The sequence below is a fragment of the Camelus dromedarius genome, chromosome 11 (genome assembly GCF_036321535.1).
Source record: "Camelus dromedarius isolate mCamDro1 chromosome 11, mCamDro1.pat, whole genome shotgun sequence".
Classification (NCBI taxonomy): domain Eukaryota; kingdom Metazoa; phylum Chordata; class Mammalia; order Artiodactyla; family Camelidae; genus Camelus; species Camelus dromedarius.
This window is the reverse complement of record NC_087446.1, coordinates 1,628,149-1,653,900: the sequence shown is the minus strand read 5'-3', so window position 1 is coordinate 1,653,900 and position 25,752 is coordinate 1,628,149. Positions and strand designations below refer to the sequence as shown.

At 59.9% G+C, this 25,752-nt stretch overlaps 1 protein-coding gene across 1 annotated transcript in view; it reads left to right on the top strand.

The window, feature by feature from the left end:
* The first annotated feature begins 1,937 nt into the window (after nucleotides 1-1,937).
* The window catches only part of TAFA5 (TAFA chemokine like family member 5), a 167,766-nt gene continuing 143,951 nt past the window's right edge, over nucleotides 1,938-25,752 (top strand). Inside the window, exon 1 of the mRNA XM_064491352.1 lies at nucleotides 1,938-2,104. Within this exon, the coding sequence (XP_064347422.1) occupies nucleotides 1,993-2,104 (112 nt within the window). The 5' untranslated portion in view covers nucleotides 1,938-1,992. The remainder of the gene's footprint in view (nucleotides 2,105-25,752) is intronic.

Below are 25,752 nucleotides of genomic sequence, written 5' to 3'. Positions count from 1 at the left end.
AGGTACATCCTTTTAACAGGATGAAAGGCTTCAGTCAAAGGAATGGATTGTCAGGTGGAGATTCAGGCATCCGTGGTGGCCCCTCCCTGGCCAGGGGGCAGAGGCCAGCAGGGCACATAAGACAAGGGGTCCTGCCCCCTGTGTCCCCTGGGGTTCTCAGGAGCACAAGTCTGGCTGCACCTCCCTGCTGGCAAAGGGAGACAAGGAGCTGCGGTTGAGAAGATACTGAGCAGCAAAGTCAGAGTATTTTCATGAAACAGGAGTAGAAAATTTATGGAAAAAATGTCATTTTTGTTATTGTTTATGGCTGAGTAGTATTCCATTGTATAAATATACCACAACTTCTTTATCCACTCATCTGTCGATGGACATTTAGGGTGCTTCCTGCTGTACACCAGAAACTGACACAACATTGTAAACTAACTATACTTCAATAGAAATATATATATATACCCAAAAAAATGAGCCTGGACACAGTCACATTACAGCCCCAGCCATGCCGGAGCCCCTGGAAAAGGCTCCCACCGAGCCAACCCCTGGGACCTGGACAGACCGCCTGGCCTGGGCCTCCTCCTCCCTGCTGGATTTTCCCCACAGGGTGTGTGTGTGTGTGTGTGTGTGTATGTGGAGGGGTGCCTGCGTGCATGGTCTGGGGACAGCTGTTCCCTCATGCCTTCATGGTAAGCTCTGGGGTTCCTTGGGGGCCTCCCAAGCCAGGACTCGGGTGGAGGAGTGATGCTGGGGACCGTCTTCCATCTTCGCTTCTCCCAGCTGTTCAGTCCAGCGCTCAAGCCCCCTAGTGGCTCCTGAGAAAGGGTCCCCAGCTCCAACAGGACCTCATGGGTCCTTCAGCTCCCCTTCCTCATGCAGAATCCAGAAGAGACTCTGGGTTGGGAAGGGTGAGTTTCTATGGCATGTCCGCCAGCTGGCAGGAGGCAGCGCCTGGTGGACAGTGTGGCCGGCACGGCAGGCCCTGGTAGCAGAGCCCTCAGGTGAGCACCTGGACATGGGAGCTTGTCTTGCCGACGAGGCCTGCGCAGGAGGAGGGGGTGGGGAAACTGACCTCCAAGGAGTCAGCTTTTTCAACCTCAGCGTTTTCATAGGAGACCAGCTCCTGGCAGGGGTAGGGGGTAGTCTGGAGATATGAGACTGAGGCCTTGTGAACGTGGGGCACAGAGGCCATTCACCAAGTCCAGGGCAGTGGGCTGAGGTGGAGGGGCTACAGCGGGGACAAGGAGAGAGCTCCCGGAACATGTGTCCCTTCCCCGCCTAGGGAAACGGGCAGCCTTCCTAGGTGCGAGAACTCAGCGGACTTTGCGTGGGGCCAAGGCTGTGCTCTGCTGGGGGCTGGGGACACCAATACACAGAACAGAACAGGGATCACAAGGCCCATCAGAGGAAACGGACCAAAGTGCTGGGAATAAATCCCGGTACCCCCGCCCCAGGCAACACCCGGCACCCCAGCGTTGCAGGCAGGGGCGGGGAAGGATGCGGGCGTCCAGGGCCGCGGGCCACATGGCCCAAGTCCGCAAACTTCACGCTGGCCGGGCCCGTCCTCCCCCGAGGAGCCCAGGCTGCGGGCGCGCCGGGCCGTCTCTGTCGCCATCCAGAGGCGCGGCTCTGGCGCTTCGTCCCCTCCGCCGCGGGCCTCCCCCGCCAGTCCCGGGGCCCGCGCGAGGCCCCCGCGGCGCCGGGCACGCGCGTCGGGAGCGCCCCTCGCATCGCTGGTCGGCGCGCCGAGCCCGGGCGCGCAGCGACGCCCAGAGCGGCAGGGCCGGCGTCCCCGGGCTCGGCGGGCGCGGGCGCGGGCGCGGCGCGCGGGGCGGGCCGGCGCGGGGCGCAGTGGGCCGGAGCCCGGGCGCGGCGGCGGCGGCGGCGGCGGCGGCGGAGGATGGCGCGCGCGGGGCCCGCACGTGGAGGCCGGCGCGGGGGCGCGGGCAGGGCCGGCTGCTGAGACGCGCTGCTGCCCCCCGCGCGGGCGCCGCGGCTTCAATGGCGCCATCGCCCAGGACAAGCAGCCGGCAAGATGCGACCACCCTGCCCAGCATGTCCTCAACTTTTTGGGCGTTCATGATCCTGGCCAGCCTGCTCATCGCCTACTGCAGTGAGTACCGCGCGGCCCGGGCCCCCGCACGGCCCCTCCGGCCCGGCCCCGGCCCCCGATCCCGGGCCGCGGCCCCGGCGGGGCGCCCTGCGGGCCGCCCCGAGTCTGTGAGGAGTTACGAGCTCCGGGCGCGCCTTTCCCCGGGTCCCCGCCGGTCCTTCGCTTGGCCGGGAGGGCGAGGGTCCCCCCAGGCTCCCAGCTCTCTTGCACTTCAGAGGCCGGCGCCGCTGCCGAGCCTCCCTCCCCCGACTCTGGGGCAGGGCCCGGGCGCCAGGCCCCTGGTGGCGCGGCGCGTCCCTGCGCGGCGGTGCCCGCGGCTGCCCGGCATGCCGCCGCCGCCGCTCCCGGCCCAGGCCCGCGGTCTGAGCCGGGCCGGCGGCTTCCTGGCGGAGCCGCGCGCTCCGGAGGCGGCGGCGGGTCCGGGGCGGGCGGGCAGCGCTGCCCGGGGTGTCGGCGGAGCGCCCTGCCCAGAGCCTTCCGCTGGCGACACTCCCGCGGGGGATGTGGGGGCGCGGCAGCCGAGTCCGGAGCGGGGCGCCCGGGGCAGCAGCGGGGCTCGAGCTAGGACACCCGGCTGGAGCTGCTGCCGCCCCGGGAAGCAGGCTCGCCAGGCGCTTTCCTAAAAAAGGGGAGAAGTGAGAGGTGGGGTGCCCGGAGAGGCCCCGCTGCTGCCGCGGGCATTTCGCGACTAGTGTCCGGGGACCTGAGCCGGTGACTCAGTGGGTCTGGCGCGGGGCCGCGGGCTCGGGGCTGGGGAGGCACGGGCTGGCGGGTGCCCCGGGCACAGGCTGGAGGCTGGGGGACCGGGAACAGGCTCGAGGTCTGCTGGGGTGCGTGGGGATGGGGCTGAAGGAATGGGGGTGGTCAGACACCGGGCACAGCCTAGGGACTGGGGTGGGAGGGGGTGGGCAGTGCTCCAGACACAGGTTCGCCGCTGGTCGGGGTGGGTCGGGAGTGCTCAGCGTCCCGGGCACAGGCTCCCGGCCGGGATGGCGCGAGCTGGTCGGCTCTCCGCCGACCGCCTGGCACAGGGTCTCGTTCCCTTTCCACCCCAGCGAGAGGGAAGGACGGGTGCTGAGGAACAACACCTGTCATGGAGAATTGCCACGGGCGCCGGAACCGATGGAAAAATATGGATTCTTTACCAAAAAAAAAAAAAAAGAGGCCGGCGCCAAGCCTCGTTCCACCTCGCAGGCCCTTGGCCTCGGAGCTCCCAGTCCCAGCCCGCCGCTGTCTCCAAAATGGGACCGCAGCGGGCCATGGAGATCCCGGCCGCTTGCGGTCGCCCGAGTCCTGGGACAGCCCAGCCCGCGGGAATCGCGAGGGAAGCCCGGTGCTCAGAGCAGGAATTGTGCTGCTCCGCTCAGCCCCCTTCTGCACTTCTCTCTAGCTGCTGGCGCCGCTGTGGCACCTCGCGGGGAGGGGTCTGGGAGCGGGAAGATCCCCTGCCGGGTGGCTAGCCCAGCTGCCCAGGCTGGCACTTAGATCCGGCATGCACCCTGGGCGCCCCTCCGAGGGCACCGGCTGGGCTGGCTGCCTGGAGCGGGGCCTGGGGGTTTGAGCCAGGTCTGCGCCCTCTGGGGGCAGCCGCCCCCGGGGCCAGAGCAGAGCCCTAGCCAGCTTCCTTGGTGGTGGGGAAAGGGCTGAAGGCGCAACAACCCAGGGGCTCACGGAGGAGGGGGCATTTGAGTGCACCTCCTGGCGGCATCACGGGAGAGGGGCTCATTCAGCAGTGTCTGGGGAGGGGATCGTTGTGCTGCCGTCTCTGGCCGGCTCTGGGGACGATGTCCTTGGTGCCAAGGCGAGATCCCGGCAACCACAGGCTGGCGGGGAGGCAGCCCTCCAGGTGCAGGAAAGAGCAGCTGATTGTTGTTAAGCACATGGCACCTCCGCCCCGTGGCTTCAGCGCTTCACGCCCCAGGCGCACCAGCCAGGCCTCCCTTTCTCACCTTCTCCATGTGCGCAGCCTCCGCGGCCCCGCCCCCTCCCCCGGCACCGCGGGACCTGAAGGCACACCGCTCCGTCTATCCTGACACTCACACCTTTGCGGGGCTGGGACTGCTGCCTGCCTCTCTCGGGGGTCAGAGTGCAGCCTCCGGCAGCTGCTCAGACGCTTGGTGGAACCCAGACCCCGTCCTCCACTCAGGCTGCCTTTAGGAGGCCTCCCTGGCCTTCTGGAAACAGCTCTTCCAGCAGGACAAGGACATTTCGTAAAAAATGTCTTATCCAGAAGAGCAGAAATCATTAATAACGAAAGCTTGGGTTAACCACATCTTGACGGCTGTGTCCATCGCCATGTGATGGAATAATGACAATAAGATAATGTTTTTGGACACACCCCGTTACACCAAATGCACTTGGAGAAATTAGACATTTCCCTAAAACACAAACAGGCATGTGCACTTGGAGAAATGAAACATTTCACTAAAATACAAAATAGACATAATAATAATTTATAGCTTGGAACATCAGTCCTAGAGAAAAAAAAGTCCTTTCTTTTTAGAATTGATAAAGCAAATAAAATGCAAATTAACAGTTCCTGTGAGTTCATTTTCTTTTCCAGTATATCTGGGATAAAGAAGAACAGTTAGAATCCGTGTTTGTAAATTGTTTTTGTTATCAGTCGGGATTTTTATTGCCCCAAATGTTTTTGTGTTATGGAGCAGATATATTTGTATCATATTAATTAGGGAAACTGATACGTATCATAGAAGATTCAATTATCCTGCTTATTAGATCGGGGCGTTCCTCTGCAGCACGCAAGGTGTTGACTTCCTGGCGCTGCTGAAAAGAAGACTGGACTGTTTCTTGGCCTGGTTGTCGGCTGGCGGGTGCTACGTTCTTGGGCCAGGGAAAGCCCTCCCTTCTCTGCAGCCCGCTGAGATTCCTGTTTAAGGAGTTGGGCTCCACCCTCTGGCTGGAGAAGGACCTGCAGCCCATCAATTAGCTTAGTTGCTATAGTGACACAGCCTTGTCATTTTCTCCTATTGGGGAAGAAAAGCAGGAAGGGGAGAGGGGCCCCTCGATGCTGTCTTAAAGATGCACACTCCGTCTCAGTGTGCTCTCCCTGAACAGCAGGGCTGCACGCCTGGTAAAGGGTGGGCTTGCGGGCGGAGAGCTTGGAGGAGGAAGTTGAAATTCTCCTTCGTTCTGCTCTGGGGAAACATCTGTCCTTGTGGCTTAGAAAACGCTGATTGAGAGCGTCTTCCCCTTAGCGTGTCTGGAGCGGAGAGGGCTGCCTGGACCTGGTCCTCGGCTCGAGTGGGACAGCTCTGGCGAAGCCTGGTTTCACTGTGTGCTGGGCTCGTCCCCATGACCCCGAAGACGCGGTGTCTCACGCTGGCAGATGACGTATCGGCTGTAGTAACAGTGAGGGACGCGGAGGGAACGGTGGGCCTGTGCCTGCCCCACCGCACTAAGCCTTGACTTGACACTTGTGCGCAGGCTTTCATTTGAAGGTGGAGAAGGCGGTGCTTCCCCGTGGTTGCACGTCCCCTGTCTGGACAGGCTTGGTGGACAGACCTTCCTGGCGTGTAAACGGTGGCAGGAAAGCCTTTATTTTCAAGCACCAGGGAGCAGAGTGGGGAGAGGCAGTGTGACTGTTTTTGACTTTTTTCTTCGCAAGTAAATCTCATCAGAGTTGAATTGTAGCTTTAAGTTAACTTCACGTCCTCGGCCGCAGCCGTGAGAAGAAATTGCAAACAGCTTCTGAATTGTTTTTAATCCATTAGAATCCTAATGGAGCGTGGGCTCTCTGATGTTGCATTTCCTTTATAAATATAATTTATTGCATATTTAGGAGAGATTAGAATATGCCACTTTTCTGCTGTTGAAATTTTATTTCTGGAGTTTGTGAAGAGGTAAAATGGAGACTACTGGAAAGTTAATGGAGTGGCAGCACTCAGAAGTTTATTTCGTGTCCTTTTTTTCCCTCCTCCTGTTCCCTCCTTTATTTGATGAATTTCCAGCAGGAGGAGAGGTGCTGTTTATTTCTTTCAGCTCCATAGAGAGAGGTTTTACCTGTGCATGGGGTTCGTATTCGCTGAGCTCCGTACTCCAGGACCAGGGAGGTGGAGGCAGTCTTGCCCCTGGAAGGCAGCCAGGCTGACTGGTGCCCCTTCCCCTGAGACACCGAGGGAGGGTCCACACCCTCTTGGATGCTCCCTGACATCTCAGTCCCCGCAGCAAGGCCAGAAGACAGTGTACCCAAGATGGGGGCTGCCGGGGGCGAGTACAGCTCAGTGGTAGAGTGCGTGCTTGGCATGAACAAGGTCCAGGGTTCAATCCCCAGTCCCTCCATTAAATAATAAATAAATAAGTAAATAAACGTAATTACCTCCCCCCTAAAAAGTAAATAAAATAATACTTAAAAAAAACGAGGTGAGCTGCTCAGCCCACCCGCTCTGTTCCCTGCTCTGGACCTGCCACTTGACAGCCACGGCGTGAAATATGCAGATCAACTTTTGTGGCATGAAGTATTTTCAGGTGACTTTTATGGGTGTAATTATGGGAGGATGTTATGATAATGTGGCAATAGAAAAGGGAAGAAAAGCAAAACATTAAAATCCCCGTTTCTTTATGTAGCGTCACAGCTGTGCTGATTTAGAAGGGCTCATTTTTGCATTAAAATGTGGTGCTCCGGAGTTAACGACCTTGACAGAATGCCACCTGTCACCCAGAGCCGTGGGTGCCGGCCGAGTGACAGGAGGAGACCGGTGACAAGGAGGCCAGGGGCCGGGACCCTTGCTGGAGGGAGGCCCGCGGAGAGGGGCCTGAGCCTCTGCTGGGTCAGGTTGCTGGGAAGACCGTCGCTCGCCGCCCTCCCAGGGGCCTGGGTGGCACACGGGACTGACAGTGCCTGGCGGTGTCCCTTTCTGAAAGTGGCTGCGCAGGCCATGGGTAGCCCCCGAGCCCAGCTTGGGGCTGCCGGGGCTGCCCCAGGGCTCCCACGGCGTCTGGGAAGCCTCCAGCCTGCCGCTCCCTCCCCCGGCCCCTCCACGCGGTTTCCAGATCTGGGCCCTGGAGCTGCGCTCACTGAGGCTCCCAGCAGGCAGCACAAGCTGTCTTGATGGCTGGGCTTTCCAGAAACAGCCCCGCAGCTGGCAACGGATCCGGGCAAGCCTCCCCGGCTCTCCTTCACCCCGGCGGGCGCGGTGGAGGGCTCCCGCAGGCCCTCTCACGTTCACTTATTTATTCGAAGGGCTGGCAGGAGTCGAGGGAGGAATCAGTCTTGTCTCCAACGAGGCCGGCGGGACTCCTCTGGCCTGCCCTGGTCCCGGTGGCCCTCAGGAGTCCCCGTTCCAACTTTGCGTGCCCTCGGTGTCCTCGGGGATGGCGGGTCCAGGCCTGGTGGGACAGTGGCTCCCAGGTGAGATGTCCCCGGGAGAGGCCCCACTCATCTCAGTGCCCTGCCCCTCTGTCCTGGTGGTGCTGGGTGGTGCTGGGTGGTGCTGGGTGCTGCTGCACCCCCTGCTGTGGAGGGACTGGCCTCTGTGGGGCCCCACCTGGGGACCTGGCTCCCTTTCCGAGTGTGTTGAATGAGGCAGGAGCGGTGGAGGACCAGCTCCAGGCGTCTGGGTGAGGCATGGTGCTCAGTGGCTTCTCCGTCTCCAGGCTGGCTGCCAGGAGGTCCTCATGCGTGGCTCCCCTAGAACGGAGCTGTGCACCCGTCCTGCCCTCCCGTCGTCCACCTCCTCCCCTTTCACCTCACTGGGGCCTCACAAAGCCAGGTCTTTCCTGCCCGGTGGCTCTCTCCATCCCTCTGTCCTGGCCTGCCCGAGTCCAGCCCCGGGGCCTGCACCCCAGCACCTCCCTTCTTGGGAGCGTGCTAACAGCCCTCAGTGCTGCGGAATGCACAAAGGGAACCCCGAGCTGGACTGGGCTCCAGAAAACGACCTGACCCCAGTGTCAGAGGCCCCTTTCTCCAGGAAGCCTCCCCTGAGCACACAGCCTCCTCCCCTTTCCAGTGCGTTCATTCATCTGGACACCGGCTCTCAAGGCTCTTTTCCCACCTCTGTTTTCTACTCTGAGCCCCAGGCACTGACTGCCGATTCTCTGAACAAACATGCATTGATACGGAGCCCTGGGCCAGTGATCTGTTATGGGGCGGGGCTGAAGGGCTGGGGGTGGGGCCCAAGGTTTGGGGCGGGGCCAATGTGTTAGGTGTGGCCAAAGGGCTGGGGGCGGGACCGGAGAGAGGTCTTCTGACAAATGAAATATTTGTGGGGTCTGGAGGATCAGTCTGGTTCTAACACTGTCTGATTAAAAAGAAAGAAAAAGAAAAGTTGTGGACTCTCCGTGAAACGTTCGCTGTTCTGTGATGTATTTGTGGCTGGGCTCTCACAGGGCCAGGGTAAGAACCCACCTGCCGCCTGGTGCTCCCTGGTTTGTTGAATCAAGACTCAGGTCCTGGCGGCGTGGCAACCGTGTCCCTGTCTGTAGCTGAAGGGCCAGCGCGGGGATGCGCGGACGTTCAGCCCCGACGCCTTTCCCGCAGGCCAGGCAGGTGGGCGCGTCCCCGCAGCCTGCGCCCCAGCCAGGCGGAGCCTGGGACAGGCTGTCTGCTGGGAGGGGAGGCTCCCCGCGCGCGCTGTGTCTCCAGGGTCTGGAGCCAGCCTCGGGGGCCGCGAGTTGCTTGCAGCCTCTCTGCCGCGTAGTGATTGCTCCGCATCCCGCGTGGAACTCTGTTGCCGGTGGTGATAAAGCCGTGCGCAGGCGATCAGACCTTCCTGACCCAGCGCGGTGACGGGGAGCCCACCGCCCTCCATCAGCTCCCCACCTGCTCAGTGATGCTCGCCTTCCTGGGAGGCAGTTGAGTCTCTGGGTGTAACTTCGGAGGTTCCTCTCTAAAGCCCTTTGGAACAAATTCATAAATGTCTTTCCCTCTGGAAGGTTCTGCTGCCTCTGGCAGGACTTGGCTGTCTGGAAGCTGCCTTTATTTCAGTCCTTTTGGGAGGGGACCAGAGCCAGCTGCCTGTACCCCCGTTGGAGCTCCACCGGGCACTTTCTGGTCCAGCCTGCTCCCACCCACCGGCCTGGGCCTGGGCCTTGGGTGGGAGCAGTGCCCGGTGTCAGGGGGCCCATGCCAGTGGAGCCTACAGACCCACGAAGTGCCAGAATGCCCCGGGCCCGGCAGGGGTCCGTCCCGGGCCCCCGGGAAGCCTGTGGCCACCCTCCTCCGGGAGCCACCTCCCTCTCATGCGCCCTCCTTGTGAGTCTGAACTTCGGTGTTTCTCGTGCCACGCTCCTGCCAGGCATTCTCCCTGCTTTTTCAGGTGGCAACAGCTTTCCCCGGGTCCTCACGTGGTCCAGGGCCCTGCGTGGGCACGTGCACAGGGTGTGTGGACGTTTACGTGGCTGCATGTCGAGCTGAGTCTGAGGGCACCCCTGCAAACACGTGCCCGTGGAGCACACACGCACACCTGCAGCCCCCGGACCCAGCCTGCACTTTGCTTTTCAGCCTCAGATTCCGAGTGTCTTGAACCAAGCCCGTGGTCTGCCCCCACCAAAGTCAGTCACTTCGACCTCAGGTGGGAGGGAGACCCCAGGTAGTGCGGCTGGCACTTCACTGGTCCTCAGGACTTTCCTCACCAGAGAGTCCTTCACCAGCAAGGCGGGACGCCCGGGTGCGGCCTGGCCACTTCCTTTGTGGACAGAGGCTAGACATGGCTGGACAGAGGCCATGCAGGGAAGGGCCGGACCGTTCGGAGCTCAGGCCTCCCCTCGCTGTGCCGGCTCCTGCCCCCGCCCGGCCTCCTCCGGCCGCGTCTGCTTCTGTTTGCGCACATGTGCACACACCGTGGACACACGTCCTGTCCCTTCCATTGGGGCCTGTTTCTGCACCTCAAGGTGCTAATCATCTCGCCAGGCCCAAGACTTTAGGAGGATAAGCCCAGAGCTGAGGTTCGCAGATTTGCAGGGTTCTGACCCGCGATCCCAGAGCAAATCCCCGTGTGACAGACGGCAGCTTGGGCTTGCCGGGACCTGGCCCCTCACGCTGCAGCCCAGGTTGGAGTGACGGCTGCTTGCTTTCTGCTTCAGCTCCTCGGGCTGAAGGACCAGCGGGCTTTCGCTGTAGTTCACACAAGGAGGCTGAGACATCACTGGACAAACACCTCGAGTGTGCTTTCAAACGAGGGGCGGCTCCCGCGGGTCACCTGGTGCCACGTGGGCTGGGCTGGGCTAGGGTGGTGCCCCGGGGTCCCTGAGCACACGTAGCATGTGGCCTGGTCCTCAGGGCACGGGGACCCTCTCTGCGGAGCAAGAACTGCAGATGGGTGGCCCCTGTAGGTTTGCTGCTGTCTCCGCTTCTGCCCCGGCCGAGCCGGAAAGCAGACCCTGCTGGGGCTCTCCTGGCACTGAGCAGCCGTGTAATGATGTCGCTGAGAGGCCCTGGGACCTCGCGCATAGTCACCTCTGCAGCCGGGCCCCTCTGTGGGCCCTTCCCCGCTGGCATCCTTCCACATGCCACCTGCCACAGCCACCTCGGGGCCCCGCGTGCAGGTAGGCTTGGCGCTCCAGCAGGTGGGCCCGCGCCCAGCGGCTCCTCCCAAGGGAGGCTGGTGCCTGGCACGTCTGCTGGAAGGAGTGAGTGAGGAGGAGGGTGGGGGCTCATGCACCCCGCTGGCTTCCTAAGGCTCCTTCTGAAGTAGCTCAGTCACTCTGACCCTTCCCTCTGCCCAGGGCTCCTCTGGCTCCAGACCGGCCAGCCGGGCCCCCCCAGGCACCTGGCCCTGCCTCTCTTGCCCCACCTCAGTCACACCCCGTCCATCCTTGCAGCCACCCTCCAGACATTCCGAGTGACCGCGGATCCCCAAGACCACCCTGTCCCACACCAGCCTCATGGAGCCCATGCCCCCGTCCTGCCCCCGCCTGGTTGGCTCTGTCTCCATCCTGGTGATCCCCCTCCCTGCCCCCCAGGACTGGCTCATATGCTCGATGGGGAATTGCCGTGGAAGAGATGCGTGGACTGATGGGAGGGCCTGCTCTCCTGGGCACTGGGACCCGGGGCCGCACTCGCCTCACGTGCACGGAGCTCCCGCGCCAGCTCTGAGCAACCCCAGGCCTGCCCCTTGCGCTCAGGTCCCCCCCCCCCGATGCACGGTCCGGCAGCTGGGTGTGCTCAGGGGTGCGGCTGGGGTGAAGACGGCTCCCCGAATGTCCCTCTGGTCCAGGCTCATCTCTCCAGGGAAGGGAGTGCCCAGGGAGGGCAGGGCAGACGTGGGCCTACAGGGGGAGGCAGCTGCTTCTGGGAGGGCTGAGCTCTGCTGACCTCGCTGTACCGCCCCCAGCACACCTGCCCAGGGCCCAGGGGCAGGGGCTGGGGAGAGGTCCTTGCGCCTCACAGGTGCACACTCGCTGCACGAAGGAGGTGGTCTCCCTCCGACCCGGGCACTCGTAGGCCCTGGGAGTTCTGATGGGGTGGCCGGTAGAGCCTGACCGACCAGTGAGCCTGCACGCTGAGTGGTGTCCCCAGGGGGGGCAGTGTGCTGGCCCTGCTTGAGGCCAGAGCTGGAAGCCTAGGAGGGCCTCCTCCTCCCCCGGGAGACTGGGGGAGACTTGTGGCCACTGTCCCTGAGGCTGCTCTCTGTGCCCCTGCAACTGACGCTGCAGGCTCCCACAGCCCCAGCTGTCCTGGTCACCGTTGTGCTGTGTCCTCAGTGGGGGCCTCTCCAGGGAAGGCCCCCAGCCCCCAGCACTGCACCCCAGGTTTACCGATGGCTCTAGAACGGTTTCCCAAGAGATTGGACGGACTAGAGTTGCTGTAGAGATGGGGTCACGAGGGCCCTGAGCCTTTCAGGACACCCCCCCCCCCGTTGGTCCCACCTGGTCACACCTGCCTTGTCCCCGTGTCTTGAATGTCCAGCGAGAAGGGACGCTGAACAGTCAGGCGGGCCCTCCTGGTGTCCTTGCTGACGACCTGTGATGGGCCAGTTTCCCCAAGCTCTACCCCGAGGGCTTCAGTGGACGCTCAGGAAGCTCCATACCAGGGTTATGAACGTCGGTGAGCTTCCTCACTTGTTCCTGACATCACTGGTTGGCGAGATGACGGAGCAGTCTCCCTGGCCTGGTCCACCAGACCCCACACAAGTCGGCGGAGCTGGACTGAGGTCCGTGGCCCCCTGCCATCAGGTGCGGGCGGCGTCGGGGAGAAGGGCGCGGCCGTCCTTCTGGGACCGGGCGTGTTGTGATGCTGCCGAAGGCTGTGGAAGACGGTCTGCAGCCCCCCCGGGCCCTGAAGCCTCGCAGCTCAGGGGGAGACCCGGGCAGTTCTTGGGGGGCTTTGCTGTTAGGACGTTTCACAGCTAAACTGCTACTGTCCCCAAGCTGCCCTGAACGCCCCTGGACGCAGGTGAAGGCCTCTCTTGGCTCTGTTTTTTGATTATTTTTCTCTGTTACCTGATAGCACATCCCGATTACGGCTAAATACCATGAACGGGTTGACAGGACTCTGTTAATTAGTTGATGCTAATCTACGTTCCTCGCCACGGCCGCGGCTGAAGGAGGCCAGCCTCAGAGCCACGCCAGGCGTTCCGCGCACTCCCCTCGTGGTGCGCTGTGTCTCTTTCCCTCCCCAGCTCACCCCGGGGGCCCAGCGGCCACAGGAGCGAGCTGTGCAGGGGGCAGAGGTTGGGCTTCTGAACTGCGTGCTGGGGACCATCACGTCCACGTCTGCAGGCTGGAGAGGACAGGTGTCTGCTCCCTGTGTGTGGCGGGTGGGGCTTCTTGGGAGAGTGTCAGCTTCCCCGGGGACAGTCACCCTGAGAGGACCACGGGGGTGGCACGCCACTCACTCGGTTAAACACTCCTGTGTCCTGGAAACACTGCCTCTCCGTCAGGCCAGCTGGGGCCACCACAGCGTCCTGGTCATTCCAAACCGCACAGTGAAAATTCTCAGGACCCAGATCTGGGAGTGCACATGTGTTAATTAACTTGGGGAGGTTTCTGAACCCCATCACACTGAGATGCGAGGTCCCAAACTAAGAAAAAAGCAGAATGTGTCATCACCGTCAGCACCTGGGACATTGGGTTAAGGTTAGGGTTAGAGCTAGGGTTAGAGCTAGAGTTAGGATCAGGGTCAGGTTTAGGGTTAGAGTTAAGGTCAGGATTAGGGTCAGGGTTAGAGTCAGGGTCAGAATCAGGGTTAGGGTTACAGTTAGGGTCTGGGTTGGGGTCAGGGTCAGGGCTAGGGTCAGGGTCAGGGTTAGGGTGTGGGTTAGGGTCAGGGTTAGAGTTAGGGTCAGGGTTAGGGTCAGAGTTAGGGTTAGGGTCAGGATCAGGGTCAGGGTCAGGGTTAGGGTCAGGGTTAGGGTCAGGGTCAGGGTCAGGGTTAGGGTCAGGGTCAAGTTTAGGGTGTGAGTCAGGGTGTGAGTCAGGGTCTGAGTCAGGGTTAGGGTTTGATTTAGGGTCAGGGTCATGGTTAGGGTTGCCAGGTTGGCTTTGTGAGACACCGACCACTGTCACGTGACAAACCATGGGCCTCTTTTCACGGATTTAGATTTCATCATGTGAGTGGCCCATTGTAGCAGAAATGCATTTGCTGAATGTGGCCAGTGTTTGGTCTGTTTTAGCTCCGTCTACATTTCAAGGTTCCAGGATGAAGAGGAAACAGATTTTAAAGGCAGAGCAGCAGAAACCCACGCAGTGGAGTGGTGACCGCTGGCCGCCCCCAGCTTTGAAGCCCGGCGTGTGTGAGCTTGACGCAGGCGGCCTGTCAGATGCTGTCATCATGGAGATGTTACAAGGCGCCCCAGGCACCATCCCTCTCTCAGGGGTTCAGAAGGGGTCTACCTGTTACATCGGCGGAAGCTGGCAGGACACGCAATACCTCTGTCCACTCAACACGCCAACACCGCCTGCTGGGACCTGGAGGGAGCAGGTCGATAAGCCTCCTCCAGGGGATGGGACCCTCAAACCTGATGCCCGGTTTGCTCGCTCCTGGTTCTCGGGGCCGGTGAGGCTGCCGGTGCTTCTGAGAAACAGACACAGTGCCACCGAACACACGTGGTGCGGCCTGGAAAGTGTCCTGTTGGGCGTCTGCAGGGCCCAGAAGGTTCCGTGGGGTGGGCCAGCCACCTGTGACTGGACACTTGGCACAGCCTTGTCTCCCACCGGCGCCGTGACCAGGGCTTTTGCCGGTCAGATTTCCATCAGGGCAGCTGCAGGCCCGGCACGTCCTTCCCTGCAACCCAGGTGGACGCAGTGGGGAGGGCCAGGAGCTGGCCCGCCATGCAGGCTCTCCCGCAGGCTTCCCGGCCTTGGACTTGGGTCTCCTTTCCTGTTTCCCGCACTCAGGTTTGGCGTCTCCACTTATCAGGCGCCGACAGGAGCTCCTCCAGAAGTGAGAGCTGGTCCTCAACTCCTCGCTGTGTGGGTCCCACGTTTGCACTGGGCTCTGAGCCCGAGGCCTGACCCGGCCCCCCTGTTGTCATACTGTCCGGGGGCTCCGGGGCCTCCAAAGAGCCAGTGCTGCCGAAGTCAGTCCAGACTGGCCGCCGCTGTCGGTCATTTACACTTGTGTATGGATAAGGCTCTGATAGCTGAGGTGTGGACATGGGGATCCCACCTGGTTCCACTCTGACTTGGAAGACTGGCTCTGGCAGGTGTTTTTACCTGCATAGTGGATGGGCCGTTAGTGACTTTCTAGTCCACTGAAGTTCTAGGAGGAGACAGGTCATCTGGGCCATGAGGTCCTCATGGTCAATGCCTCGCCTTCCGGCCCAGCTGGAATGCAGACGAGGACCCTATTTGCCCCAGGAGTCTCCCCTCTGGAGCTCCTCACGCTCCTTTCCCACCAGGAGCCCCCGCCTTGTCCAGCACGCAGCGGCCCTGAGCCTCCCTCTGCGGCCCCACCCTTGCTGGTCCCCGTGTGTCCGTGACGGGTAAGTCCTCTTCGATGCTGGGGTGGAGGTGACCTCCGGTGGAGGCACTGCCCGAATCTGCTCCTGGCACTTGATTCGTGCAAAAGAAGGACCCCTCCCCCCCATGCAGGGCTGCAGTGTCTGGAACCCTGTCCTGCAGACCTGAGCCCCGCAGACAGGACGGGGCGTCCCCCGAGGCCCCCGGAAGCACCGGCCCAGGGAGAATGGGGCCTCTGTGTGGTTCCTTCGTGGTCACTCTCTTCTGCTCAGAGAACACAGCATGTGCGCCTGTCCTTCGACAAGCAGGACAGGGGCCAGCGTGCAGCCCACATGCTGCTCACTCGCAGTGACCCAGAGGAGGTCCTCACCTGTAAAACCACATGGCCGGCGCTGCCACTGCCTCCACCTGGGGACGGCAGGGCCCTGACCGGCAGAGGTTCACCTGGACGTGGGTTCACCTACGTACCTGGCACAGGAGGGCCAGACACACCAGCCATCGCATCACGGGACGCTGTGCTGAGCTCACACCCCAAGTGATGGGGGCTCTGGGAGGCGTGTCCACCTGCACGCGGTGCCAGTCTCTGAGCTGAGCAGTCCTTGGAGAGTGCCCCCAGCACGACACTTGACTCCTGTGAGGGAGCAGCCCGAGGAGCCTTCTGGAATGCGTCCACCGGCCTGCGACCTCCAGCAGCCCACGCGGGCTTGCCTGGCCTCAGAGAGCCCCGTAGCCCATGAGCTGTCAGCGCCGAGGGTGCGTGCGTGTTGGGCTTCGGGAGGCAAGATGGGTTCTGTCCTGAGCAGGGGCTGAGGGCAGTAGTGGGGGTCGCCGACCCTGACGGCAGATGTGGGGGTGAGCACGCAGAGGCCACCGGCCAGGAGGAAAAGTGGGGGATGCGGGAGGGCTGGGCCGTCAGGCGGGCTTCCGCCCAAGGACTGTGTTGGGTGGGAGGCGTCCTTTAGGTCCCCTGGCCTTGGGACCTTCGGGGGAGTCGCGTGTGGTCAGTTACCCCGCCCAGCCTGGCCCCCGACACAGCAGCTGCCCGAGCTGGGCCAGCTGGTCTCCTGCAAAGAGGTGTTGGAGCCTGTGCCCGGCGCGGCCCTGCATCCAGAGGGGAGCGTGCTGATCCAGCCCCGAGGCGACGCTGGTGTATGGGGGGCCCTGAGCACACGGCCCTGCTTGCCCCTCGCTCAGTTACCGTCTGTGCCAAGGCCACTGGGTCCAGGCTGAGGCTACATTTCAGAGGAGGGTGGGTGCTCGGCAGTGATAACCTGTGTCTCCACAGGATGGAGAGGTGGGTGCTTGCCCCGGGCCACCTGGAGAACCAGGGACAGGCCGGCCATCCCTGTGGGGGTCTGGCTGTGTCCACTGGCTCCGGGGCTCTGCCCAGCTCTGGTTCCACCGTTCTTGTTTTGCTAGAGTTCAGTAGTTACTGCTTGTTTTTTGAAAACAAAATTTCCCCTAATGATTATAGCTTTAAGAATTAAATTTAAGACAAACGTTCATTAGGCAATAATCGACTTAAATTTGAGAGAAAACAAATAGCGGGATTCTACCATGAACTGTTTTTACAGCAACACTGTGTCCTGCAGTCTTGTTCTGGCCCCCTGTGAGATCTGGTGTCAGGCCTCCTCCTTCAGGAAGCTCCCTTGGATCTCCCCTGCCCCCACTGTGCTCCAAGGCCCCTGAGGTCAGAAACACCGCCACGTCCTGCCCTGCAGCCTGTGGCCGTCCCCTCAGGCCTCCACGGAGGAGGCAGATGGTGAGTGTGGACGTTGAGATGTCAGTCTTTGCCCTTTCCTGCCTCCTCCTGGGCAGGCAGAGAGGTCTGAGCATCACCCGTATCTCACAGACTTCCTTCCCATGTGTTAGAAGCACTTGGGGACTGAAAGAAAGGACTTCAGTTGTTTGCAAAAATTCAGTCCTTAGGAGCAATGGACAAATTCTTAGAAAGGTGCCACCACTCAAGACCAAACCAGGAAGAAATAGAAAATATGAACAGACCAATTGCCAGTAATGAAATGGAATCAGTAACTTAAAAACTCCCAGCGAACAGAAGTCCAGGACCCGATGTCTTCACAGGTGAATCCTACCATGTTGGGAAGAGGTAACACCTGTCCTTTTGAAACTATTCCAAAACATTTCAGAGGAAGGAACACTTCCGAACTCACTCTGTGAGGCCAGCATCACCCTGATACCAAACGCAGACAAAAATACCACAGAAAAGGGTTACAGGACAGTTCACTGGTGACCATGCAGAAATCCTCAACAAGATACCAGCGTGGCGAATCCAGCAGCACATGCACAGGGTCATGCACCACGATCTAGTGGGATTTACCCCCGGGAGGCCAGGATGGTTCAATATCTGAAAATCAAACAGTGGGATACGCTGTGTTAACAAATTGAAGAATAAAAAGCATGTGATCATCTCAATAGATGCAGAAAAAGCTTTTGATAAAATTCAACGTCTATTTATTGTGGGAAAAAACCAAAACTCTCCAGAAAGTGGGCATAGGGGGAACATACCGCAACAATATAAAGTCCGTGTGCGGCAGACCCAGAGCTAACGTCATACTCAGTGCTGCAAAGCCAAGTGCATTTCCTCTAAGACCAGGGACAAGGCAGGGATCCCACTCTCATCAATTTTATTCAGCGTAGTTCTGGGGAGTCCTAGCCAAAGCGATCAGAGAAGAAAAAGAAATAAAAGGAATCCAAATTGGAGAGGAAGAAGTAAAACTGCCGCTGTCTGCAGAAGACAGGGCACCACACACAGAAAATCCAAGAGGCGCCATCAGAAAACTGCTAGAGCTCATCAGTGAATCCGGGAAGGTTGCAAGATACAAAATTAACACACAGAAATCAGCTGCATTTCTATATATTACCACTGAAGTATCAGAAAGAAAAATTACGGAAACAATCTCATTTACCATCACATCGAAATGAATCAAATCCCTAGGCGTAATCCTGTCTAAAGGGGCAGAACTGGACACGGATGAAGGAACTGCAAACAACGCGACAGATGGAAGCGCACGCCCTGTGCCTGGGCTGGCGGAATCAGTGTTGTTAAAATGACCGTCCCATCCAAAACCATCCGCAGGCACGGTGCAACCCCTGTCAGATCACCAGTGGCGTTTTTCACAGAACTGGAACAACAAATTGTTAAAATTCGTATGAAAACACAAAAGGCCCCAAACAGCCAAAACAATCCTGAGAAAGAAGAATGCAGCTGGAGGCGTCACCCTCCCTGACTTCAGGCCGCCCTGCAGAGCTGCAGCCATCAGAACAGCATGGCCCTGGCACGAGACCGGACGCATAGGTCAGTGGGACAGGGTAGAGAGCCCAGAACAAGCCCACGCACTTACGGTCAGTTAACCTGTGACACAGGGGGCAAGAATGTACGATGGAGAGAAAGACAGTCTCTTCAGGAAGTGGTGCTGGGAAAACTGGACAGCTGCCTGCGAAAGAATGAACTTAGAACAGTCTCTGACAACATATACAAAAATAAACTCAAAATGGATTAAAGACTTAAATAACACTATAAAAGTCCTAGAGGAGAACAGGCAGAACACTCTTTGACATAAATCGCAGCAATATTTTTTTGAACCAGCTCCTAGAGTAATGGAAATAAAAGCAAAAACAAACAAATGGGACCTAATTAAACTTAAAAGCCTTTGTACAGCAAAGGAAACCTTTAACAAAATGAAAAGACAGTCTACTGGAAGGGAGAAGATCTTTGCAAATGATACGACCTATAAGGGATTAATATCCAAATATAAAAAGTGCTCATGCAACTCAGCATCAAAAATACAACCTGATTAAAAAATGGGCAGAAGAGCTGGTTAGATGCTTTTCCAAAGAGGAAATGCAGACGGCCAACAGGCACATGGAAAGATGCTCAGCATCGCTCATCGTCAGGGAAATGCAAATCAAAACCACAGTGAGATGCCACCTCACACCTGTCAGGGTGGCTGTTATCAAAAAGGACACAAATACGAAGTGTTGGTGGGGATGTGGAGAAAAGAAAACCTTCATGCCCTGTGGGTGGGCATGTAAACTGGTGCAGCCACTGTGGAAAACAGTATGGAGGTTTCTCAAAAAACTGAAAATAGAGCTACCATATGATCCAGCAATCCCAGTCCTGGGTATATATCTGAAGAAAAAAACCCACAAATTTATAAAGGGACCTGCACCCCAATGTTCACAGCAGCACTGTTGACAATTTCCAATCTGTGGCAGCAACCCCAGTGTCCACTGACAGGTGCCTGGATAAAGAAGCCATGGTGTATATACAGTGGAGTACTACTCAGCCATAGCAAAGGACAGCATGTTGCCATTTGCAGCAACATGGATGGACTTGGAGGGCATTATGCCAAGTGAAATGAGTCAGACAGAGAAAGACAAATACTGTATGATATCACTTATATGTGGAATCTAAAAAAATACAACGAACTAGCAAATAGAACAAAAAACAGGCAAGCACACAGATACAGAGAACAAATTAGTGGTGATAGGCAGGGGATACGTGAGTGGGGGAGGGGGAGGGCAAATAACTGAGAGCAAGACAGGCTCAAGGACATGTGTATGACACGGAGACAGCCCCTCCCCAGGCCCGAGTCCCGAGCCGAGTCCGTGCTGTGGCGGCACCCTGCCCGGGCCCGGCCGGTCTCCGCAGGGCGCTGCGTCTCTCCCTGGGAGGCTCGTGCATGTCCTGAGTGTGGGACCCTGAGTGCTGGGGGCTCTCTGTGCTGACAGCCTCGTCTGTCTGCAGGCTCTCTGCCCAGGGATGCTGGCGGGGGCAGTCAGTGAGGGATGTTTGGTCCAGGTGGCCTTGGTGGGGACAAGGGCACATGGCTTCCAGGTGGAGTGGAACAGAGGAGGACTCAGTCCTCCTTCCCTGCCCTTCGTTACTGTGAGGTCTCCAATCTCCAGCGGGCATGTGCCCCATCTTAATGCTCATATTGGCCAGAGGTGACAGGCGGCATCAGGGATCTTTCCTGAGCCCCCCACGTGGAATCCAGGGCAGGCCACCAAGTGGCTGCCCTGCGTGTGCACTGGCGCCAGACGGAGTGAACACATGCTCCTCTGAAATTCCAAATTGCAGAATTTTCATCTCAATTAATGTAACAATGAGCTTGGAAAGGCGGCAGTGGGCATTGGCAAATTAAATGACACCTTCTTGGCGTCTCGTGTTGCTGAGAAGGCCAACTGATTATTTTTATATTACAATCCCTAGGCATTGTCAAATTGATTAATAAATTCGCGGAAAACCGATTACCTCTTAATAAATTTAATTTCGGTAGTTGGGGATAACTTTCCTGTGACCTCTGAGTGTGGGCTCCCTGGGCAGCAGCGTGGGGCTGACTTCTCCTGCAGCAATGGCACACACGTGAGATGGCAGGGCAGTGACCTCTTGTCCCCTAGGGGCATGTGGAGTCATGGGGGTGGACGGTTCTGTCAGCTGCCTTTCGAGGGACCCGGTCCCTGGATCTCTCCAGGTGGCTTCTGTGCTAGACAGAGTGGGAGCCTGCTGGGCCACCCCCCTCTCCATTGTCAGCCAGTTGACTCGTCCCAGCTGAGAATCATCAGCCCCAGAGGGACTCCAGAATTTGAGCACAAAGCTCTGAGCTTCCTGGCAGACAAGGCAAAAAGGGGAAATCACTGGGTGTAGGGCCCTCAGTGTCCATCAAGGATTAAGCTCAGAAGGTTGAAAAAACACTAGCAAGGCTGTTACTCTGGCTGTCACAGCACCTTGACAAATGATCTTCAACCTCCAAAACCAGGCAAGGTGGGCACCATCATTTCCTTTTTTTAGGGCAAAATCAGAGAGGCCCTAAGAGGGACTGATATGCAGCTGGGTGGGCATGTCCCTGAGAGATGGACCGGGCCCTCCCCAGGGTAGGGAACAGTGGTGCAGAGCTGCTTTGGGGCCAGAGAAACCCCAGCACAGGGCCAGCAATGGGGACGGCACGGGGATGGACCCACTGGACCACAGCTTCCTGCTCTACAGAACAGGGATTTGGGGTGCTGGTCCGGCTTGGCCCCTGCTGGATGACCCCTTCCCGTGTCTTTCCCACGCCCCTCCTCTGGCACCTTGGCCTCAGACCAGACGACCTCAGCTCCCCCATCCCGCCTGTGGGATCCCCCCGACTCCTCTCCTGCCTTCTGGGGCAGGCGGCACCCCCCACCTGCCCAGCACCTGCTCTCCCGCGGTGCGGTGCCTTCATTCCCCGGGATCTCGCCCATCAAGGTCACCATGTCACCATCACCAGGGCCAACGCTGAGGTCTTTTGGGGTCTTGTGGCGCCGGTGGCCGCGCCCCCCCCAGCCCCTCCCCATCTCCTCCTCCCACCGCTGGTCCTGGTTTGTCTCCTGCTAGCCTCATTCTCCTGGGGTGCACTCTGTCTTCTGTATGTGGAGGGCTGCCCCCACCCCCGCCCCCTGCCCCTGCCCTCTGCCAGGTACGGGCCTTAGCTTTGATGAGAGGGGTGATCCGGGCTGTCAGTCTTTGTAGGCAGCTGTCTTCGTCCAGGAGACTGAACGCAGAGACCCCACCCTGCCCAGAGCAACCCTGCTGGCTGTCCTGCCAGCGCCTAGCCTCACCCAGACCCCACCCCCCTGCCCCTGCCCGCCACGCGTCCTTCGCAACCTCGGCCTTGACCTCCCTGGCAGCAAGTCGGGGAGAAACGGAGGTGAGAGGCCGCCCCGGCAGCTGCTCTGATCAGCCCGGCGTGTGCCCCATTAACTCGGCGGTGCGCCACCCGAGGTCTGATTAAACCAGATGGCGGTAAAACCCGAGTGGAGGCACGGAGACGCCTTTGCATTTACGTGGATCAAAATTAGGTGGAATGGCATATGTTAGTGGAGATTAAGAATTTTTTACCTACATACTAACAGCTCTTCCGAACACCCTCCGTAGTGATCCCGGCCCAGATCTCGCCTTTCACACCGCTTAATTCTGGTTGCCCTGGTTCTCTGTTCCCCGAGACCTCTGGGCAGCTGGGTTTTGGTGCCACTTAAGCCAGTAGAGTGTTCGGTGCCGACGTCACCATCGTGGGTGGCGTTGTGGCTGAAGAAAAAGACACTGGCCTGCTGCTCTCATCGGGAGCTGGTGGGCCCTTCCCAGGGACCCACAACCCCGCAGATGGCCGTCTCCATGGCGATGCGACGACTCTAGCTTTGCGTGGCGGGGCCCACCTGCCGGGACCCTCTGAGCCTATGTTGTCCTGTCTTGTTGTTGTGTCTCTGGCTGGGGGGCTGGTCCCTCCAGGGTGCCCACCCGGCATGGAGGGGAGGCTGTGCCCCACAGGGGGCAGCACCTTCTGGGGGGATGGTGGCTGCAGCCTCAGTCAGGCCCTTGCTGGGCGCCCCTTCCAGGCAGTGTCCTAGGCCCCATGGGTTGTGGCCCTGGTGCCCGGGTGTGTGCGGCGGGCGGGGGCCGTGGGGCTGGGGATCTGTGCGTCCAGGCTCTCTGGGTGGGGGAGAGTCTCACTCTGGCTCTCTCGGGGAGAATCTGGAGCTCCTGCAGCCTTTTAAAAAGGTCCCTTGTTTTACTTTTGTGTTGAGGTGAAATGCACGTGACAGAACTCGCTGTGTGCAGCGTGCGCTTGGTCGGCATTGAGGGAGTTCAGTGTGGCCGCCGTCTCGATCAAGTTCCCAAACATTGTCATCCCCCACAAAGGAAACCCCGGCCCATCCAGCAGGCCCTGCCCGTCACCCCCCCACCCTCCGCCCCCCCGAGAAACCTCCAGACTCACAGCCTTTGTGAAGCAAAGGCCCAGAGACCCCTCGGGTCCTCGCGTGCAGAGGGTACGCGGGCGGTTCTGAGCGCCGGAGCAGGCACACCGTCTTCCCTCTTGGCCCCGAGCAGGGAACAGAGACCTGGCTCTGCCGCCGCTGCCCAGCTCCCTGACCTTGGGAGAAACCCCTTGTGCTGGGGGCCCTCAGGGTCTGGCACCGGCACACAATGGACAGTCACCCCTTGATCCATGACCCCTGCCCCGCAGGACACTCGCTCCAGGCCCCGCATCCTCCCCGAGATGCCCCAGGGCGTCCGTGTGGGCCTGGGCTGGAGATGGGGGTGGCCCTGGGCCCTGGAGCTGGCACTGTGGCTCCGCCCGGCTGGTGAGGCTGGCACACGGACATCCGGGGCTTCTGCCCGAGGGCTTGGCTCTGGGCCATCTGGGGGCCTCCAGTTGCGTCCCAGTGGGAAGCAGCCCCTCGCCAGGGCGCAGCAGGCCCCGGGCTCCTGGATCCCCTCAACCAGGGCTACAGGGAGGTGGACGACGTGATTCCTGGGTGGGGCCCACAGCCATGGCCGGCCCGTGATGGGGCAGGGGTGGGGGCAGGGGGGGCGGCCTCCCCCCTTCCCTCCCTCCCCTGGCCCCCCTCCCCCGTCCGTCTTCTCCGGGCAGGCTCGGGGGGGGGGGGGTGAAGTCCTGGCAAAGCCTGCTCTGTTTTCCAGCCCAGTAGTGCTCACATGTGACAGCAGAGGGGACAGTCCCCATGAAAAGCCCCTTTGTCTCTCTGGCTAATTAAGAAATAGCAATGGGCTCCGAAAGGGGCCCTGGCCCCAGGTCCTCCCTGGATGGCGGCCACGGTCCTGAGGGGCTGGACGAGCGCGTCCAGGAGTGGACTGGGATTCACAGCAGACCTTCCAGCCCCCGCACAGTGTCCAGCCGCTCGCTCCCGGGGGCCTCGTCCACGGTCCGCGTGCTGTGGCCTTCTGCCCTGGCGGGCCAGGCCTCGGAGCTGAGGTCTGCTTTGGCGTCGCTGCCGGGAGGCCCAGGCAGGGGTCGGTGTGCTGAGGCTCGGCCCTCTTCCCTGTGAAATGGGCCAGCAGCGCTGCTGAGCCCAGACACTGAGGCTGACTCCAGGTGCCCACTTGCGGTGCCCTCAAAGCCGGGGGGTGCCCACATGGGGCTGCCCTCTTCCTGCACGGGCTGCAGGGTGGTCTGAAGTGGCATCTCGTGTGCAGCCCCTGCGCCCAACCTGGCGCCCCTCCACACTCCAGTCTGTACCGCCAGCGAGCGCCTGGGGATGGACACCAGAGGACCCACCTTGGAGACGCCAAGCAAGGCTCGCACGGGATTAGAGCATCTCCCTCAGTGACCCTTGCCGGGGTCCCGCCCCCTGCCATGACCCTCGAGAGCAGCAGGGCTGTGTCCGGAGCAGAGGGCCGGCGAGGGAGGCCTCTGTGATCGCTGGGCAAAGCCGAGAATGCGGCTGCAGGTTCCGATTTGCTCAGAAACAAGACGTCCAACCTCTGAGGTCCGACGGGCGCTGCACGGGCTCCTGTGTGTGCTGTGGGCCCGGGTGCCACAGACTTGCTGGAGCTTGTTCAGCTCTCAACTGCGACACCTCTTGATGGAACCCAGAGCTGCTCGGCCTCTGCGGCCTTGGTTCACTGGTCTGCATAATGGGGGCAGGAGCCCAGGAAGGCTTACTTCCAAGGCTCATTGCCAGGCCTCCCTGGGTTAATGTAGGTGAGTGAGGGTCTCCCAACACCCCCTCCAACCTGGACGGTAGCTCAGCCGGGTCCCCATTGCCCCCATCACCACCAGTGACCTCACAGGACGCGGGTCCCAGCGAGGATGCCTGGCTGTGATGGAACGGCCCCGGGACCCCTCCTGCACAGCAGGCATCTTGTACGTCTCCCCCATATGGTCCCACCCAGGAATCCCAAAGCCTCAGGGGCTCTCTGGGGGCAGGCGGGACTGGACAATGATGGCCAGTTTGTCGATGAGAAAACTGAGGCTCCCAGTGGAAAATTATTTCCCCATGGCACAGTAACGCTGAGGGGCATCCACCCAGCGTCCCCCCCAGCGCTGTGCGGACAGTCCCTCTGCCAGGGGCGGACCCTGGCCTTCCTCCCGGGGAGCAGTTGTCACCTGCGTGGAAGGTGCAGGCTGGGCCAGGAAGCGCCCGGGGATGGCCCCGGCCTCGTGCGATCAACAGGCCCTTAGGGGATCGTCCCGAGCAGAGAGCTCTGGGGGAGTTTAAATTTGAAAATTAACATGAAATCAAAAGAGACAGAGTAATTTTTCATTCTGCTTGAAAGGTTATTTGCTTTCTCGGCCGCTGCTTAGTGTACTGATACATGATGTCAAAAGGTAAATGATTTTAAACCAGATTCAATTTAAATTTCATTACATATTTGTAGGAGACGGAGGTGCCAAGAACCCCTCGCTTTCTCTTGGAGGACCTTTCACTTTTAATAACTCTGGTGCCCAAAGCCCTCGTCTGTTTATTACACAGTCAGGTAGCAGGGGTGATGCTGCCTGTGCTCCCCAGAGCCCCCCATGAGTGTCTGTGAAACAGGCTGTGCTGGGGCCCCAGCGCAGCCCGGCAGTCCCGGGGAGGCAGGCTGGAGACCCCGGTCCCAGGAGCCACTTGGCCCGAACACCGTGACTGTGGACAAGCTGCACCCTTCTAAGCTCGGTCTCCCCATCTGCAGCATGGACGCCTGAGTCGCTGACCTCCCGTGAAAGTGAGGACAGGGGCCAGGCTCCAGGTGTCCAGTCGAGGTCTAGTCTTGGCTCGGCCATTTAGTTGCTGTGCAGCCTTGGACCAGTTGCTCAGCCTCTCTGGGCACGGTGTCCTCCCCGACACAGGGAGAGTGGTAGCACCGCTCGTGTAAACTGGGTAGCACCCCCTCAAAAGCTGTGTACACATGGGACCTCACAATGCGACCATATTTGGAACTAGGGTCCTCGCAGTTGTAATTGGCTAAGATGAAGTCATACTGGAGCAGGGTGGCCCTAAAGCCCGTGACGGGGGTCCTTGTAAAACGG